Raw genomic sequence first — 18,159 nt, forward strand, 5'->3', positions numbered from 1 at the left:
TTTTTATTTTTTTTGGTTCCTGGGACTTTCCTTGGGTGCGCACATCTTAAAAACCTTTTAAGATATTTTTTAATGTGATTAAGTTGGGGGAGAGTAAGAATCACGTGACACATCAGAATAGCAATGGTAGGAGGAACAATAAGCATAAATGTTGATAAATAAATTTTTAAACCAAATCCGATTCAAAGGAAATGAGAAGAAGGAGCTGAGATCCTGGTTGTCAATGAATGAAAACATCATAACATAGTAGGAGGCTTTTTCTACAAGATAATTTTCAGATAATTGTCTATTTGCTGGACGGCTGTAGCTGCAAGACACTGCAGATAGTTTGGGGAGAGAAGATGGAAAAAAAAGACATTGAGGTGCAGTGAGGATGGTGTGCTGTGCAGCTGGGGACTTGAAAGCCTACAGATGTCAGCAACTTTCCCTCAAAGAACACGGCAAAGTCACCTGTAATGAGAAGGGAGGGGGAATGAGGCCAGAGTTTGTGTGTATTAGTGGTTGCAGCTTGCCGTTTTTCCAGAGAAGAGATTCTACAGTGGTTGTGGATATAGCAGCCAGGTTAGCAATATTTTTGGATTTCTGGCAACTTGTCTTTGCTGATCACTGTTTGGAACTGTTTATTCACAGTGTTACAGCAATCCATGGGTTAAAGGAAGAAGCTAGTACTGAACTGAAGACAGGGCAGGGAATGTTGCGATGAAGCCAGTGAATGGGATATTAAAATTTAGGTTAAAAGGGAAATAGCCAGCCAAGATGGTATGGAGTTCTTAGTAGAAGTGTGTCAAAGATATTCCAGTTCACAAGATGTAGGTTTTAAAACACAAAAGTAGGTGACAGTAACAGCTTAAAATACAAAAGAAAAGAATGAGGGAGAGGCACAGTGTATAACAAATGAGTTATAGTAGAAATGCTATTTGGGATGATCCACACTTCGCTGTGAACTAAGGGGAGAACAAGGAAGTATAAACTATGATAAGTTCACCTTCTTGGTGAAAAGCAAATGAATGTTTTCGAATCACTGCGGGAAAAGATTTGAAAGTTTTCATAAGCGCGTTGTCCGTTAGGTTTGTCCGCAAGTGTCTTCCGTTGCTGCAAACAGCCGCCATGCTTTGGTGTATTTGAAGTTTTGTTATTATGGCAATGTTTGGGGGAGTTATCGCTGGAATATGTTTTATAGTATTCGTTTTTGCTATACGTTTATTGATTGTTGTGAGGAAGGGATCAGAATGCAAACCAGGAAAGAAGGGCTCTGTCAGCTTGCTCGTTGTCGCAGGATCAGGTAAGGTAATCAGCTAGTTAGCTAATTCACTTCCACATAGCCTTGTAGCTGACGTCAATCTAGCTAACATTCATGCTAACTAAGAACTAGAGTAACTAACATCAGTAAGCTAGGTTAACTAGTTTAATGTCAAATGAAAGACTGATCTTTTGCTTGAAATGGTAATACTTACGGACCAATACACATGGTAGCGTAGGCTGGATTCAGAACTTGGCAAGCTTGAGACAAATGTTAGCTACACAGTGATAGCTGTATTCTGCTTACGTCAGTACATGGACTACATTTAATTATTTTTCGGAGGATACTTATTGGGCTATAATGTATCAATGGTGAACCAGAATTTGTCAAATGATATCTAATCATATAGCCTGAATCGGACATTGTTTAAAGACTCGTAAGCTTAATAGGTCGACAAACGAAATTGATTCAGATAATATCTTTCATTCAAACCCTTTTGCACCAATATATTACAGGAGGTCACACCACAGAGGTTCTGCGCTTGGTGGAGAGTCTCTCTCATGCATATAGCCCCCGTCATTACGTCATCGCTGACACGGATAAAATGAGTGAAGACAAGATCCGAACCCTGGAAACTTCGAAAAATGAAATGGATGCACAAGCAAAGGTAAATGGCGGTAATCTAAATCCATTTGCTTCAACCTTTCATTTGTCATTCTGAACGGTCCCTTTGCTGACAGGTGACAATCATGAACAGTACTGTACACGCTTAGCTACCTACATTTTGTAATACAAATGAATTGCCTTCTGCTTTGTATAGTATCCACTTCCACAAGCAGTGTCTGAGGCAAAATTAAGTCGAATACTTAATAGCTCCCAGTTTCTGTTCTCTGAATTGAGGATCTCTAATCTTCCATCCATGTTTGGAGTCACCCAGCTGTACAAAAACATAATTAAGTATAGAACCGTCAACCCCTTGCGTGGGCATCCTGAGACTGCCCATGATACTTTCCTCCCCTCAGTGTGCGCTGGAAGGCAGCTGCTGCAGGTCAGGCCAGGAGTTCAGCTCAGCCAACCACAGATGATGTGTATATACCTCCTTGCAGGCTGCTTTGTGCCTTCATCCATAACATTATGCAGTAATATACAGGCACTGGAGTCATAATTGTTGTTTTTAAGCTTTTACTTAATTTAATTTTGCTGACTCATTTGCATGGCTACAGTAAATTCTAGCTATGTTGACATGGATTTGGGGAGTGAGTCAGAAGAAAACGAGGAAGCATGAACTCTAGGATACATACGAATATGACGAAGATGTACGTATTTCTGGTTGTAACATTACAATATATTTTAATATTTTTATATATGGCAGGCTTTGTTAGAATTCATATCACTCACACTGAAATTGAGATTTGAAATCCCCTTGCAACAAAAGGTTACATGCATATTTAGATATGTGCACCACAGTGTTGAATATTTCTTTGACATTATTTTCCAATGTGATATCAATGTTTCATCTTTATATTCATCTGGACAGAAAGGCTTGGAGATTATACAGAAGAGAGTTGAGTCAAAACGGCTGATTTGTAGTCAAATTATTTTATGATTTACAGCAATGCACAATTGAGCTTTTTTGGATAGATTTGGAGATACTAAAGGACACAGAGTACACTGCTTACATTACTTCCTAGGCCTTCATAGGAGTTTGCACACTTGTGGTCAAGAAGTTTATGATCCAGGAAAGGTATAGTTTTACCTATTTGGCATTTCTTGCTCTCAGTAACTAAAGGACTTTCATTTTTGCATTTTCACCTCAATGTTTTTGTATTTGTGGCACTTTATACCTAAATTATGAAAATAAATAAAAATAGTGTTGTAAATGGTACAAGTGTCTTAATTTAGTCTCTGTGATGCTCACACCAGGCTTCATAAACCCTTAAACAGAACACTACATAAATAGGTGAGGATTGGCCAGATTTGGCATGGGCTTGAAGGGGTTTAAGATGTACAAGAAATTAATAATTCTGCGGCTTGTGTGTGTAAGCGTTGACTTTTAAAAATACTGTTCCTATACCATACATATTCATTTCGGTGTATAAATTGCTGTGACTTCAACTGTAAAACCACAAATTTTAGATAGATTCCAAACTTAGTTAGGAACTGTGAGCTCAATGACAAGCCCAGCACCCACCAGCAGGTGGAGAACTGTACTTCTTTTCAAACCGTTGTCCTCTGTAGTTCCCTATTATTTTTCTAGAATACAAAACTGATAGGTGACTTTTCATCCAGAATGATGCATATTTACAGCTGAATGAATAGAATCCAAGGTAATATTTGTAGTTGACAAATTACTTCTGAAACCAGCTATACCAGCATAAATCAAGCCCTATTCACACAGGACTACTTTTACCTCAACATCCTGTAATTGTATTTATGAGCTATTAGTCCTGTGATTTGAATCCTCTGAATTTTCCATGTCTGTAAAAATTATGGTCATGGATGATTCATATGGGACTAAAATCACAGGACTAATAGGTCATAAATAAATGTTTTTCAATTGAATTCAGGCATCCTTTGTACTAATCCAGAATGAATACACGTCTCTGTAAATCCAATTTGTTCACTTGAATTTTGGCTTGTTGTTGACCTTTTGGGTAATGGTATATGGCTGGGGTGAAATAGCAGGGATTCTTCTATCCCATACAAATGCTTCATGGTTAAAACGTATTCCTTGCAAATATGGCCATACTTATCTACAGTTAATATTGTGTTACGACCATTATTTATATTTGTTTGATGCCAAAAATGATTGATCTGCTCTCTCTCCACTCTGTCATCCTCCTCTTCACTGCAGTTCACCATTCATCGAATCCCTCGTAGCCGTGAGGTGCGTCAGTCCTGGAGCTCCTCTCTTCTCACCACTCTGAATGCCCTCCTCTACTCAGTTCCACTGGTCTTCAAGCTCAGGCCAGATATGGTAGGTTTAGGGGCCATATGTTGCTCCTTGCTGGATTTGGTTCACGCTCCAAAATTCTCTTAAGTGGGTAATTCCACAGTAATGTCAACCTGAACATGAAAACATAAACTTACTTATTTACCAATTAAACTTCTTTCACATTTAGCCTTAAGGTGTATATTTTGGTGAGCAGACTTAGTTTGGCAATTGTATTCATTAAACAGCATGTTATTGCCATTACAGTGCGCACAAAAAATAGGCCTTTTCAGTCAACTAAATTTAAGGGCTCACTGAACTTGTTTTTTCACTCACATCTACCAATGTTGGTTTTTGTATTTATTTATTTAATGAAATCGAATTTAAGTGCATTCAGTTTTAATTGATAATTCTAGAATCTTGTGAAAGGTGAGAGGCTGACTGCAACCCCTAATGTAACATCCGTCAAGTTTTTGAGGAAAGGTTTCTGTAAAACAGGCATTTGAAATTGGATTGTATTAAAAATGTATATGCAAAACTTAACTTTCACCGACGTATCTATAATTGGTTCCTTTTTTCTAATCGTCAGTATCTTTTTGAACGTTACGGATGTGACCGTTAAGGAAACTTCATGAAATAAGAAGACATTAAAGAATGTCTGTTTCTTGCAAAGGTGCATCCCATTGTTTGAGTCCTTTTGGGTAAAATTTGGCGATACTTTAGACCATTTTGTTTTGGCATTTTGAACAAGTTTAATGTTATCTAACTTGCTAAAGTACCTACTGTCAATGTGTTGACGCAGCTAGTGTACTGTAATAGTGTCCTGCATTAGTGAACGTGTCATTTGGACTGAAATAATGCATCCTTCTCTAGGCTAGGTATTTCAATTCAGAGAACTGTGCAAAGATTCCTTTTTACACTGAACAAATCACATGAAAACCGACCCGATGACTTGTTTCATCATTTTTTATCATTTTCAGAGTTTATTTCCAGAGTATCTTTTGTTTTTATATGCACAGCGAATATAATACTATAAATCAATAATAATTCATGTATCTCAATAATAATGTATCTCACAGAATGGTCTGATTACAAATCTAAAATTGTGTAATACAGAAGCAAAATTCTTTACCAATTATGGAGCTCACAGCATGTATAAAAAGTGCTCTCATTTCTGTAAGGTGAATCTGAGAATCTGCATTTTAAGCACATGTGCACTGTTTGATTGCAATTCTAAAATTGTGGAATACAGAGGCAATAAAAAAATAGGTCCCTGTCATCCTGTTTAAGTCACTTTGTAGTTACTCATTTTTATTAGGTCTTAAGTTGTCACTGTTGACCACTAAATTTAAAAATACATATTTATACAAACCTTGATAGGTTTCATATAAAAAAAAGTTTTTTCACCATTTTGCTGTCTGGCTTGTTTCACACACAAATTCATTCCAGTAATGTCAACCAGAGCATTTGCCCTTGATGATATTAAAAACAATTTATTTTGGTAAGCATATTGTTTGGTGTATGTCTCCGACTGCTTTTTCATATTTCTCTGCCTCATAATGGCTTCCTTGACTGTCATTGGCACAACTCCAGTCTTCATGTTGACAAACGGCAATAACAGACTCCAAAGGCAATCAAAAGCCTAGAATCAAGACTAGATACTGAAAGCTTTCTTATACTTGCACTATGCAGCAATTGAATACACCTGACTAATCAGAAACATTTAAGAAGCCCTGCTCTTTTATGTACACACTGTAACCTGGCTATCCATGTTGTGGCTAAATAGTAGTTCACATCTTGCAGTGTAGCCTCTGTAGTTCTGTTTGTCTTCTGTGCACCATAGTTACTGACGCATTCACATCTGCCTCCTGAAGAGTGTTTCTGATCTATCAGACAGGTGTTTGGGGGCTTCATTATAATGCAAATTTATCAGTCGTCAACTGTAGTGGTCTTCCTTTGCCTACTAGTTTGTTTGCGATTACTTGTAAAATTTCCCAAATAGTTGACTATGTGACCATTTTGAAATCTGAACATATGCTAACCAAAATAAAATGCCTGAAAATGTTTTATTAGTCCTTTTACCATTGGATGTCATCTTGAAAACATTCAAAACCATTTCAGATGGTTTTCTATATGTCAAAACTCACATTCCAAACCATTTCAGATGACAACAAATGGTTTATCGTAGAATTTTATTGCATCACATCCTTAAAGAAATGGCATCACATCGATAACGCTGGTATTTGCTCAAATATTACAAATATTTTCAAAATAGCTTCAAAGTAATGGCTACATTGCATATTGAACTTTCACAGAGTTCTTAGAAAGTGTAGTCTCCCCAAAATTCCTGTCTTTTTGCGTCACATCCATAACATTGTCTTTTTTTTTTTTTACATCTTTTTTTTTTGTTTTTTTTTTTTCTTCCCCTCAGCCAAGTGGGTGCTATGATAATATACATGAACAATTTTTATCATGTAAGAAGTGTAAGAGGGATTTTGTTTGTCAAATATTACATATATTTTATTGTTGTGAGCCAGGTAAACATTAATTTAATTAATACATTATTGAGGACACTAGTATGATTTATTTGTATGCTTGTTTTTTTGCTCTCAGCATCTACACAGACTGTTTGTGCTAAATTGAAACAGCATTCCAATAAGTAAACATGATTATGACAAGCACCACACATTCACACATCAAGTGAAATGTTTTAACTGTGAACGTGATTTTATATTGGACTTGTAAGAACCCCCCAAATACACCAAAAAGCTGAAGTATCTAAGAGGTGAAGGAAACTTGTGTAGTCTTACTAGGCACTTCTGGAAAAGGGTTAATTAGATGTTTTCTCATTTATCTGACTCCAAAAGATAAGTTTAACTGCTCCTCAACAAAAGAAACTGCAAATGTCTGCCAATAGTGTGGCTCTATACGATTGCTGTATATCTGTGTAGACACAGACGTGCCTCTGGCCTGTATAGCCTACAATGATACAATTATGTATCTTGTGACGGCACAGTGACTGATGATGCAGGTATCCTATGTTGTCTGTCTGTTAGGACTCTAAACTGCTAGTGCAGTGGTGTGAGTCAATGAGGATGCAGGATAAAATTAATACAATTTATTTAACAATGTGCAATGCGGAAATAGAATGACAATGTAAAAAGGTGTAATATGAATGGCTATACACGAATGGTGCGCAGGAGGTCGTATTAGCAAGGTCGTATATACCCTGCCCATGTCTAGTTTCTTGAATGGGCAGCATTTGGTTTAACTATTACCTGGACTGCTATATGTGGTCATTTCAATGATAAAATGTCCTAGCAGCAAATAATTGTAGACTGTTTCGTCCTATGCCTTTTCAAACTGTGAATTATTCAATATTTGTTTAATTGTTAAGGCCCGGATACACCAAACCGACGGTCGGCCGCGGAGCGCCGACAAAGATCGCCTCGCGTCGATACGCGTCGTTACGCATCGTTAATGTTGGCTGTGCCGAACACACCGCAACGACGGTCCGCCGATGGCCGAGTTGCACGTACGTTCTGCGCCTGCGTGAGAGGTAGTAACTCTCCACACCAGCAGGTGGCGGTAGTCTGTATTTGTCTTTCAAAAAATGGAAACCGGAAGACCGGGGAATGCGTTTGCATTGCATTGGACCTAGAAGCAGCCATTGTCTCGCTCACAACAAACAGTTTGCAGCAATTTCCTTGTTCTCTCGCTATTTAGTAATACTAATCGAAAATTATGTCTGGTAGTGATAGTAACTTTGGAATGGCTTGCTTTCGTCGCTTCCGTTTCTCTTCTCGTGCACTGATTCGCTAGCTGGACAGCCAATCAGAGAGCTCTCTCTCATCGAAGGCTCCGGGGGCTCCGACGCCGATTCAACATGTTGAATCGGCGTCGGAGCCCTCCAAAACACGCCGACGGAGTGTCGGCGTGCGGGACACACCGGAAAGACTCGGCCGACAGGGCGCCACCGACGTCCGACGGCCGACCGTTGGTTTGGTGTGTCCGGGCCTTTACTCTGGAATCATTTTATGGGTAGGATTATGAGAATACTTTTTGAACTTTCTGAAAGCCCTTTAAAAACATCTAAAAGATTTATTTCCTATAATTAACATAACTGAGGCATTCAGTAATCAGTAATTAGCAGAAATGGCCTTCACATTCTTGTCAAATTGCCCTTTATGCTCTCATTAGTTTGTTATACTATAATCTGCCACTTTTTAAATTTCATTTAGGGCACTATTGTATTTGGTGAAAACTAATTTCATTGTTTGTTCTTAAAGTGTTGCTTGGCCAAAAGTAATTAATTACTTAATTAATTTGACAGGTGTTTATACTACACCTATTTGTGAATCAACAAAGTAATATTTGTATTGCAAACTCTATATTATACACTCAGTGACTACTTTTTTTGGCAGCTCTGTACACCAGATTAATAGAAGTATTTAATCAGCCAATCATATGGCAGCTACTCAATGCAAAAAAACCATGCAGATGTGGTTAAGAGGTTCAGGTGTTTTTCAGGCCAAATGTCACACTGGGGAAGAAATGTGATCTCAGTGACTTTAATGAGTGTTGCTGCCAGACAGGGTGGTTTGAGTATTACAGAAATGGCTGATCTGGTGTGAAAACCAAGAAAATCAAGAAACATCCAGTGAGCCGCAGGTCTGAGGCCAAAAACACGTTGTTAATGTGAGAGGTCAGAGGAGAATGGCCAGGCTAGTCAAAGGCGACTCAAATACTACTACTCACTATGGAATAAATCAATTATTATTTGTATCACAGACAGGGATAATTTTCAGGCAAGTTCAAGGCAGAATAACAGTCCATTAATTGTTTTGACAAGTTGAATGGGGTCTGCTTCATTGAAGAATAGTGCTACCTCTTTAGCTGAGGAGAGAGACTGAGTGAGAGAGTGAAACTTGTTCATAGTATTCCTACAGGAACGAACAGACAAACAGAGCCTCTGTCTCTCCTTCTCCCTCTCCATTTCTGTGGAATAATAGCACAGGCAGTAGAAAGGCCTTGTTCACAGGATATGGCAGGATTGGACTGGTTCTTCAGCCAGCTGTGAGGCTCAGCTTCAGAGTTTGGGGGTAAAAAAAAAAAAGAAACAGCATCAGGTTTCTTTGTCTCCTGGGACGAGTGCGTGAGAGATGGTCGGGGGGCGGAGCATGTCTAAGCAGCCCACTGCTGCACTGCTGCACTGCAGTGGGTCGTCCAACTTGGAGAGGAGAACAGGAGAAACAGAAAGCAACATGGTGCTATTTCATGGTCACGCATTCAGTGCCTCTTTCATGACCTGCAGTCCTTGCATTTTCACCAGTGTTGCCCTTCCCCCTTTGGCCATTTTGCTCATGGTTCAGAACAGAAGTGAATGAGGATGCAAGGCTCTCTGCTTTTTCCTGAAATACAGAAAAATGCCTACATTCCTGCACTCTATGCTGTGCTCATATTAGGCATGCTTTTGCCTTTGCTTTTATTTCCCCACATGGCAAAGATGAAAGAGCCTTTTATACCAGGTATTAAGACGAGAAATCCAAACAGAAAGTTTCTTCTCTTTTCAGGTTTATTGGGATTCTTCATTTTTGCTATAGGAGATTCCCTTTATATCTGGATAAACATTGTAATGCCTGTTTTACTTGAGGAATTTAATAGCCGCTGACTTTGTCGGCTTCTAATTGGACAATAAATTGTCTCATTTTACCATCAAGGCCTGGGTACTCTACTAAGTCAAGTTAAACAAACTTTTGATTGGTTTCTGTTGAACGTATAGCCTAATAAAATGGCTTGTGCTATTCCTGATGTGGGTTGAGCATGCTCTTGGCCTTGAGTGTTTCGCCAATATGCGCTTAGGTTTGAGTGCTCGTATGTGAGCGTATAAAGGTTGTTTTGTTTTTTTTTTACCCAAATTGTGCACAATGGTCAAGCCTCGGGCCAAATGAGCTGGAGAGATGGGATGTTTCTGAGTTGGGGTGAGCGTAAAAGGAAGGTCAGGCCAAGAATGGAGGGAAAGTGGACAGTCTCAGACATGTGTTTTTCCATAAAAGGACATCTGTGAGCCTGCACTTTTGCCCCTCTGGCCTTCAGAATCAGAGTCGTTTGCGTCAGCGTGATCCGGCTGCCCAACAGTACCTCCGCAGTACGAGGCGGCGTTAAAAGCTTTTCCAAAAAAAAATGGAGGCGAATTGTATCATATGGATTTGTTTTACAGGGCTGTGGTGGAATTCACTGTGCTATTACCTGTTATGTAACTATTTAAAAACTGTGGTTCTATCAGGAGAGCGATTCTACAGGCCCATAGCTATAATGCATTTTGAGAAACTGTAATCTGGTTTACGTCATGCCTTTTGAAAATCTACACGTGCTAGTGTAATGCGCCATGTGAATTTTAATTTATCAGTGGTTCTTCATTTATGGCTTTAAAAAAAACCCCCAAAAAACATTTTTTTTGCAGTATCACTTACTTACATTTACGTTATATAGCCTTCTGGATATTCTATTTGCAGATCTCCCAACAAAAATATATACAGCTGTGTTTTTTCCCAATGTAATATTTTTTTGTGATTTGCAACAATAGTGGTGTCCAAAGGAGAGATGAGAATTCATGCAATTTATATTTTTCATGAAGAGAGAAAAATCAGGGAGGGACAACAATCTTCTATGCTGTAGCTCTGCTCTGTGTAAATCGTTACTTACCCATTCCTAATAAAATGCCTGTGGCAGTCCAGTTGGCAGTTCACGGATTGAATTCCAGGACCCTAGTGTAGGCTCTGAAGTATAGTCAAAGAACAATCCATTTCCAGGGATTTTTTGGCTTTCTCTAGTTCTGGGGTGTGCCAGAAAGGCTCAAATTTTCCTGGTCTGGAAAGTTGTGCGTGTTCGTTCATATGATGCACAGAAACAAATTATAATGGCTATAATAGACTTACCAGTTTTTGGCATCAGTGTGTAATTTTTCACTCACGCAGGATACTAAAGTTTATTCACAAACCTTAGGCTAAATCATATGCATTTTTCTGTATAAGTACGCAATTATTCAATTCGCAATTGAATAATGGATTGCTGAAAATCTTTCTTTTGTGACCTTTCCCCCCCTTCTGTAAGTTCTTAAGAATCTTACAGACTGCTTGATCAGTGTGCAAGAATGTCAACATTTCAAGGTCCTGACAACCTTTTGTCTGTTTCTTTCTCCATGTCTGAAGAGATTTCTGATTTAATTCAGTGAGATTTTATCACCAGCTAATGGCATACAGTAACAATAACAATCTCTTGGAGTGGTTTAATGATGACATGTAATCACCATCTGTTTCAACAGCGCCACAGTGATATCTCCTCTGGTTACTAGACCTAAACGTCTCCAGTTGTCAAAAAATAATAATAGAAAAGCTGCATTCACAGACAGCTACGTAAAACAGCTGTACAAACCAACAGTACGTCAAAGTGACGGGCACATAATACGTTTGGTCTGGCAGACAGAGGCACAAGAAAGGTCCAAGCAACGAATTGCTTGCTTGATTAATCTTTATTTCTTTGACTCGTAATGAATATAAGGTCACAGTCTCGGCGCTGTTGTGCTTACGTTTAATCACACTGATCTTGGGAAAGAAGCCTACTGTGCAGAAAGGTCTGTTCATCCAGGCCTCTTGTCAGTTTCAATGAGCAAGAAGCCTGCTCATTCATCTTGTATAATATTACCAGCTGCCTTTTGTCAAGGGAGAGGTTCTCTGTATGAATGCCAGATGCAAAATCCCAGTAAAATCACAATTCAGACACAAAGTTTGCAATTTTTTTGTTGTCTGATTATTATACCCCCATTCAAGCTACAGTATGTGTAATGAGGTGTGTGCACTGAAACTGAGAGTTGAACACCTTCACTGTGACTCAACTCACCTGCAATATGTTCCGGAGCTATTCAGGAAGTGACAAAAGAACCTGGTGAGTCACCAGGCGTGTCTTGAATATGACGAAATGCACGGCGCTCTATATCGGGGGATAGAGCTAATGTTGATGACATCATGGCTAGTGTGTCTGATGGGTGCAGACATGATGCCGTTTGATCGCTATGTGAAACTCTGACACACATTCGCCGTGCTGTGACATGCTATTAGTTCGTGAACTGTCTTCGCTGGCATGATAAAAGGAAGGAGGTGTTGATCGTCAGGCTGCTTCAGCTGTGGAAGATTGGGATTAGGGTACCGTTCAGGCACGAACGTGGCTTTCATGTCAACACAAAATATAGGCAATTTGTCACCTAACCCCAGCGTATCAGTGAGGAAAAACTACATGCCTGCCAAATCTGTCTGGAAGCAAAGATAATGCTTCATGCTACAGTTTTTGCCCTCTTCATACTCTCCCTTCTCGTCATCTGATCTCAGTTGTATGTCTGTTTTCCACTTAATTAGAGGTGACTGGTGCCAGAGAGGTGCATTCCCCTTGCAAAAGTAGGCTTTTACTCAAGAGGTGACACAAGGCAGAAGAAAATCTGCTGTAGCTTGGAGTCAGAAAATAAACTAAAATTCGCAGTCACACATTCTTACACCCTCTGACGATGATGAGCATGTGTGGCTTTCTATTGTACCTGATGGAATCAGCGCTGAAAACTTATGTGCATGGGTGTGTATGAATGATTGTGTGTGTGCCCGTCTGCTTGCACAGTAGGCTTCAGAATTATTGGCACCCTTAATAAAAATTTAAAAAAGAAGAAAAAAAGCTACATATTTTTCTTTTTTTATTATAATACCGATAATTTTTAAGACATTGGTTGATTCCATTGAATCATTAATAAAGCACACCACTTTACACATGTTGGAAAATAAAGCTTATATCAATAACCATATTATGTATTATAACCATATTATAAGGGTGCCAATAATTCTGGAGCTCACTGTAGCCACTAATTATAGGCATACTCGCGTCTGCCAGTATAATGCATTTCAGTACATTGTAGCTGAATCTATGTGTTGGCATTGTACAGAGAGTGATTGTCAGCCAGCACTGAAAATCAAGGTCCTTGGCACTATAGGAAAAGTATGCAAAGAATGTTCTTGTCTGGTTTTGGAATATATCACAACAAAAAGAAAAGCTTTTTCACTGCAAAGAGTACTTTTACAGGAGACTGGAGCATCGTTATTTCAGCGCAGTAACCTTCTCAAGCACCAGTTTTGAAAGTTATCCTTCAATGCAGACATTGCATGTTCCCCAAAATATGTAGCACAGTAACGAGATTTGACATTGGGCAACCTGTTTACTTTCCATTGTGTTACCTTATCAATGAGTGACAGCATTCAGGACACTTTTTAACAGAATCCCAAATGGATTGTTTGCCAACTTAGAAAGGACAACCTAAAATAAAAATAAGGGTTCTATTATGTTGGCCTCTGTTTTTAATGGGCTGTGTAACAAAGTATCATGTTGACAATGTCATTTTCTAGATAGGGGTTCTCATTATATAAGGCTGGGCACTTGGTGATGGCTTAATAGCACTCCATTCTCTGACATACAGTAAAGAACATGAAAGGCTTTATGAAGCCTGCAGTACCCGACCCTTACGGGTGACCCATTTGGAGTGGCCCACAACGTTTTGACTCTAATTTGCACAGTCCTGATGACGGCTTGCAGCAGCCTGCTTGTGATTTCTGCCAGTTTAAGAACAAATGTAGCAGCTGTCCTGTTGAAATTTGCTGCTCTGAGTAACAACCTTTTGTGATAACGTCAGCACTTTGCTGTTGGCCAATATGACCCCTTTCCCAAAAGTAGACCTTCACAAATGGGTGTGGAATAGCAGCGTTTCACCATCCATAAACCCGTGTGTCATAAATTCCCTGGCAGCATCAGTCCCCTGAATTTCTCAATGTGCATTATGCAAATATGGTGGTTTTATTCTTGAAGTAATAGGTGTGGGAAAAGTAGTTTCTTCTTCCAAGAATCAAGATATACGTGTATGTCTTGCAGCAGTAAATGCACTGATGCATGCACTCATAACTTCTCATGTTGACACTGAGACAAAATCAAACATACATTGGATAGTCATTTTAAAAATAGATATTTCAATAAACAAGTATAAACTGCAAAAATCTGAATGGTTATTATGAAGCCAAATTCAATAACTTGTTATAATTATTTTTAAATGAATTGTCTTACCTAGCATTTTTCTACGAAGATTAATTTGCTTAACTTGATACTCCACACAATTTTAAGATGTCTTACCAAGTCTATATTAGTTTATTTTATATTTAGCTTATTTGAAGCATGCTTTTATAAAAGCATTTGCTGTACATTAACATTTATATTATGCTTGCATATTTATATGTGGCAGGTTAATTCTGTAAAATAGTTCCCTTTTGTGTTATAATTGTTTTTTTCATTGTATTTTTCAAGACAAAAAAGTATCAACTTCCCAAACCAAACATAGTATCGATTTGCTTGTTGGTAGTGTAGTAACGTAAAAAAAAAATGTCTAAGTCTAAAAAGGGTCCAAGACACCTCCAGTAGTTTAATGTTAGTGCTCTCTTTAAGTAGTGAGCAGTGGAAGTCCCTCAGACTCATAGTGATACACAGCTGTCAGAACTAACCTACAGTTTTTACTTTGCATTCCGTTGCTTGCCAAAAACGGGCCTCGGAAAAGTTTTCCATGATTAATTCAGCAGACTCCGTGGCCCTCTGCCATCGGCCGTTCTCCTGCGTGCCCCGTATTTCTCTAACACTTGCGAGGCAAGGGAGCGCAAGAGAAAGGAAGAGAGAAAGAATATTATTTACAACCGACTCTTCTCAATTCACAGAGTTTCTCTTTTAATATCTAGGGCCTGTGCGTTTCGTTTGTGGAATCGGCGAGGCCCTGCCCGTCTCCCTCGTTCCGGGATGCGTGAGCCGCAGTGACCTCCGCGCTGTCCAAACACGCCTGTGTTCACGGCTCCGTGTTGTTGTTTCAGGTGCTGTGCAACGGCCCAGGGACGTGTGTCCCCCTATGCGTGGCAGGGCTGCTCCTGGGGGCCGCGGGGATGAAGAAGGTCCTCATCGTCTACGTGGAGAGCATCTGCCGAGTCCAGACCCTCTCCCTCTCCGGAAAGATCCTCTACTATCTCTCGGATTACTTCTTTGTGCAGTGGTCGACCCTAAAAGACAAATATCCCGGATCGATTTACATGGGAAGGATAGTCTGAACAACAGGGGGGAAAAAAAAAACACAGCAGCTCTTACCGGTTCACTTAGCACTATCTGCTTCCTGGGGGATGTCTTCTTAGCTTTGTATTGATATTAATGTTCATACAGTACGTGGTCTGTAAGAAATTTCACTATGGTTACATATTCCGGACATTATTGTACACAGTAGGTGTACAAAAAAATGCATTAAAATGTAATGCCACTTTGTGTAGCCTGTGACTGTAGAATTGTGATTGAATACATGGGGCTATGCGGTCATCTGGGTTTTCTGATTTTGAGAATACACAAAAATGTCCAAATGACTGGGCTGCTAAGCAGACCAGTGGAGAAAATTGTCCCGTCTCACAATATTGCAGGAATGAGTGTTTTGAAAGCTTACTCTGAAAGAATGCTGTAATGATACAGGCAAGACTCCACACGAACACTGTAAGCAGTGGTGGTAAACAGCGTCATTCCACAGAGACTTTGCTGTCCATTTCAGACATCATTCATGTAATCCATCATTTTTTCTACTTAAAAAAAATATATATATATTTTTTAATAAAGGCTCCCTGAAAAAGGAAAGGGAATTCCCCCAGCGTTTTCCCTTTTCACTGTACTATTGACATATTTTACTTTGGGGCTCTTTCAAACATCCGTTTCACACATCAGAAACGGTACATACACATTAAAGCATATTTGTGGAGCACTGTCAGATGTTGCTGTTCTTCCTTGAAATTATCTGGTAAATTTGGATTGCATTCAAGCATTTTTGCTATGGAAGACAAGATTATTTATTTAAAAAACAAAGGTTGTAATTGTGCAGATTGCAGCATTTTTTTTAGTTATTTTGTACGCATTCTTGAAGGATCTGCCAGTAGATTTCCATTGTCAAAGGTTTCCTGTCCATTGACACTGTAGTCCCTTGATAGCACTGCTTAGAAGAGAGGAAATGGAATAATTGAGATGTGTTTTGATTTTCAGCACAATACAAAAAAGGGAAAATATGTTACATCCAGCTGTTTTTAGCATGCCTATACATTTAAAACCATTTCTGGTTATTATATTTTGGAAGACAGATTTTAAGAAAATGGTTCTGTGTAATACCAGTATTTCTCACATTAGGTTTTCTGTTATAGCAATTGGATTTTTTCTCCTGAATAGATCCCATGTATATTAATGTTATAAGGATATTAGGCAAGTCTGATTCAGACAGTCCAAATGCAAAGATGAACTGAAAATATGAAAAATAAACGGCACAGTATTTGTATTGATCAGTGGTCCCTCTGGAGCTTCCTCTCCATTGCAGACTACAGAAGGTTTAATCTCAGGTCCTTAAACGGCACCAAGTATCAGAAATCTCTTCCATTGTTTCAATACCTCAGAAAACATTAGCCTGGGCTGTACACCACTCACTTGGATAGGTTCTATACATATAATCTTACTGATTAGCACGTATACTGTAACAACAAACAGATGTGAAGATACTGGCAGTATTTCAAACTGAGCCTCCCAATGAAGCATTGGTGTTGGCAGTTTGTTGGGGTCATTAAATCAACAGGAATGAGATGAAGCATGGCAGAGCTCAGTGCGGCATTGCTTCAAGGGTAAAGTGATACACAATGGATATAAAAGACATATACCCTAGAAAAACCTACAGTGAAGTTCCGCTAGTGCTTAAACCATTTCTGCTACATTACGGTTTGCACAATAGTGCTGAATGAAGCTTTGAAATGGCTTTAATCGGTTGTGACTTCCCAACAAAACAGGAGAATAGCACCTCAGAGTAAGGTGTTATTGAAGGAAGACCAGGTATGTCTTGCAGGTGCTGTAATGTGCTCAAATGTTGGTTGGTTACTTTGGCTGCTCACCCTAACTATCTGTTTGGAGATGGGCATTGTTTCCAGTTTGTCGCAATCACTGCCGATGCGGCTCAAGCCTTTTTGAAACACAAGCTATCGAACAAATGCTTGGCCTGAAATCCACATCTTGAAGAGGCAAGCTGGTGAATGCTTCCTTTCTCAAAGACAAGCTGTGGAGTTGGACTGATGTGTGTCAAAAGCCTTTGAAAATGATGCAAGAAAGATCAGGTTCCCTGTGGCCTCTGAATTTTGTATTGACCTTAAAGAAAGTGTGTTCTGGCCAGTCAATAAATGCATTTGTCAGTTTTAATTGAAATCGACCATTAAAATGACCAATGACCTGAATTCATGTTCATATAGTTTCTCCACTTTGCAACCTTTTTTGCACTACCACTATGTAACAATTTTTGTTTCCTTTTCCAACTGAAAATGCAAAAAGAAAAAGACCCACGTGGGCCATCTATGACAGACGATGTTACCATTGGTGTGAGCTCAAAATTGGTTCAGCAGAAAACTCCTTTAAACTAATCATTGATCCAAAGCTTTCTTTCATTTTCATTGATTAACAAGCGTGTCAACGATCTGACAAATCAATAAAATAACACGCAGCTTAACATCGTGCCAAATGATAAATAATTTTTAAAATCCGTTGTAATCACCAAGCAGTTTAATTCACGAAATAATCAGTCAGTAGGCTACTATCAGAAAAAGCCAGCTCTCCCCAATTAAGACAGTTTAGCAGTCTATGCCTTATGCATTTATTTATTTGCATTACGAAATTGTGCACATTTTATGAACATTATTCGCGTACTTTTTTATCCGTAGGCCTACTCACACTTTGAAAACATCTGCAATGCGTAGACTGCAAACAATCCTGAGGCACATGTAATTGTTGGATAGGGTTCTTAGAGATTAAAACGGATTTTGACTGATAAATTGAATGTATGCTTTAATAAGAAGAAGCTGTGTGTTACTTG

The 18,159-nt window shown here is 39.0% G+C and overlaps 1 protein-coding gene and 1 long non-coding RNA gene across 2 annotated transcripts; one reads left to right on the forward strand and one right to left on the reverse strand.

Moving 5' to 3' along the window:
* Positions 1–1,089: 1,089 nt before the first annotated feature.
* alg14 (ALG14 UDP-N-acetylglucosaminyltransferase subunit) lies at positions 1,090–16,327 on the forward strand. The gene is made up of 4 exons (XM_061240114.1): positions 1,090–1,282; positions 1,756–1,907; positions 4,095–4,217; positions 15,110–16,327. The coding sequence occupies exons 1-4, from the start codon at positions 1,138–1,140 to the stop codon at positions 15,338–15,340; spliced, it is 651 nt and encodes a 216-aa protein (XP_061096098.1). The 5' UTR covers positions 1,090–1,137; the 3' UTR covers positions 15,341–16,327.
* On the reverse strand, positions 14,974–18,093 carry LOC133127326 (uncharacterized). Its single transcript, XR_009708614.1, has 3 exons — positions 18,018–18,093; positions 15,378–15,457; positions 14,974–15,292 (listed from the first exon to the last, which is right to left on the reverse strand). It is a non-coding gene; the product is annotated as an uncharacterized LOC133127326 (long non-coding RNA).
* Between the last annotated feature and the right edge of the window lie 66 nt (positions 18,094–18,159).

The sequence above is a fragment of the Conger conger genome, chromosome 4 (assembly GCF_963514075.1).
Source record: "Conger conger chromosome 4, fConCon1.1, whole genome shotgun sequence".
Lineage (NCBI taxonomy): Eukaryota > Metazoa > Chordata > Actinopteri > Anguilliformes > Congridae > Conger > Conger conger.

Coding starts and splice junctions, on each gene's coding strand:
- alg14 (XM_061240114.1), top strand. CDS start 1,138: ATGGCAATGTTTGGGGGAGTTATCGCTGGAATATGTTTTATAGTATTC. Junction 1,283..1,755: donor GCTCGTTGTCGCAGGATCAG/GTAAGGTAATCA, acceptor AATATATTACAG/GAGGTCACACCACAGAGGTT. Junction 4,218..15,109: donor TCAAGCTCAGGCCAGATATG/GTAGGTTTAGGG, acceptor TTGTTGTTTCAG/GTGCTGTGCAACGGCCCAGG.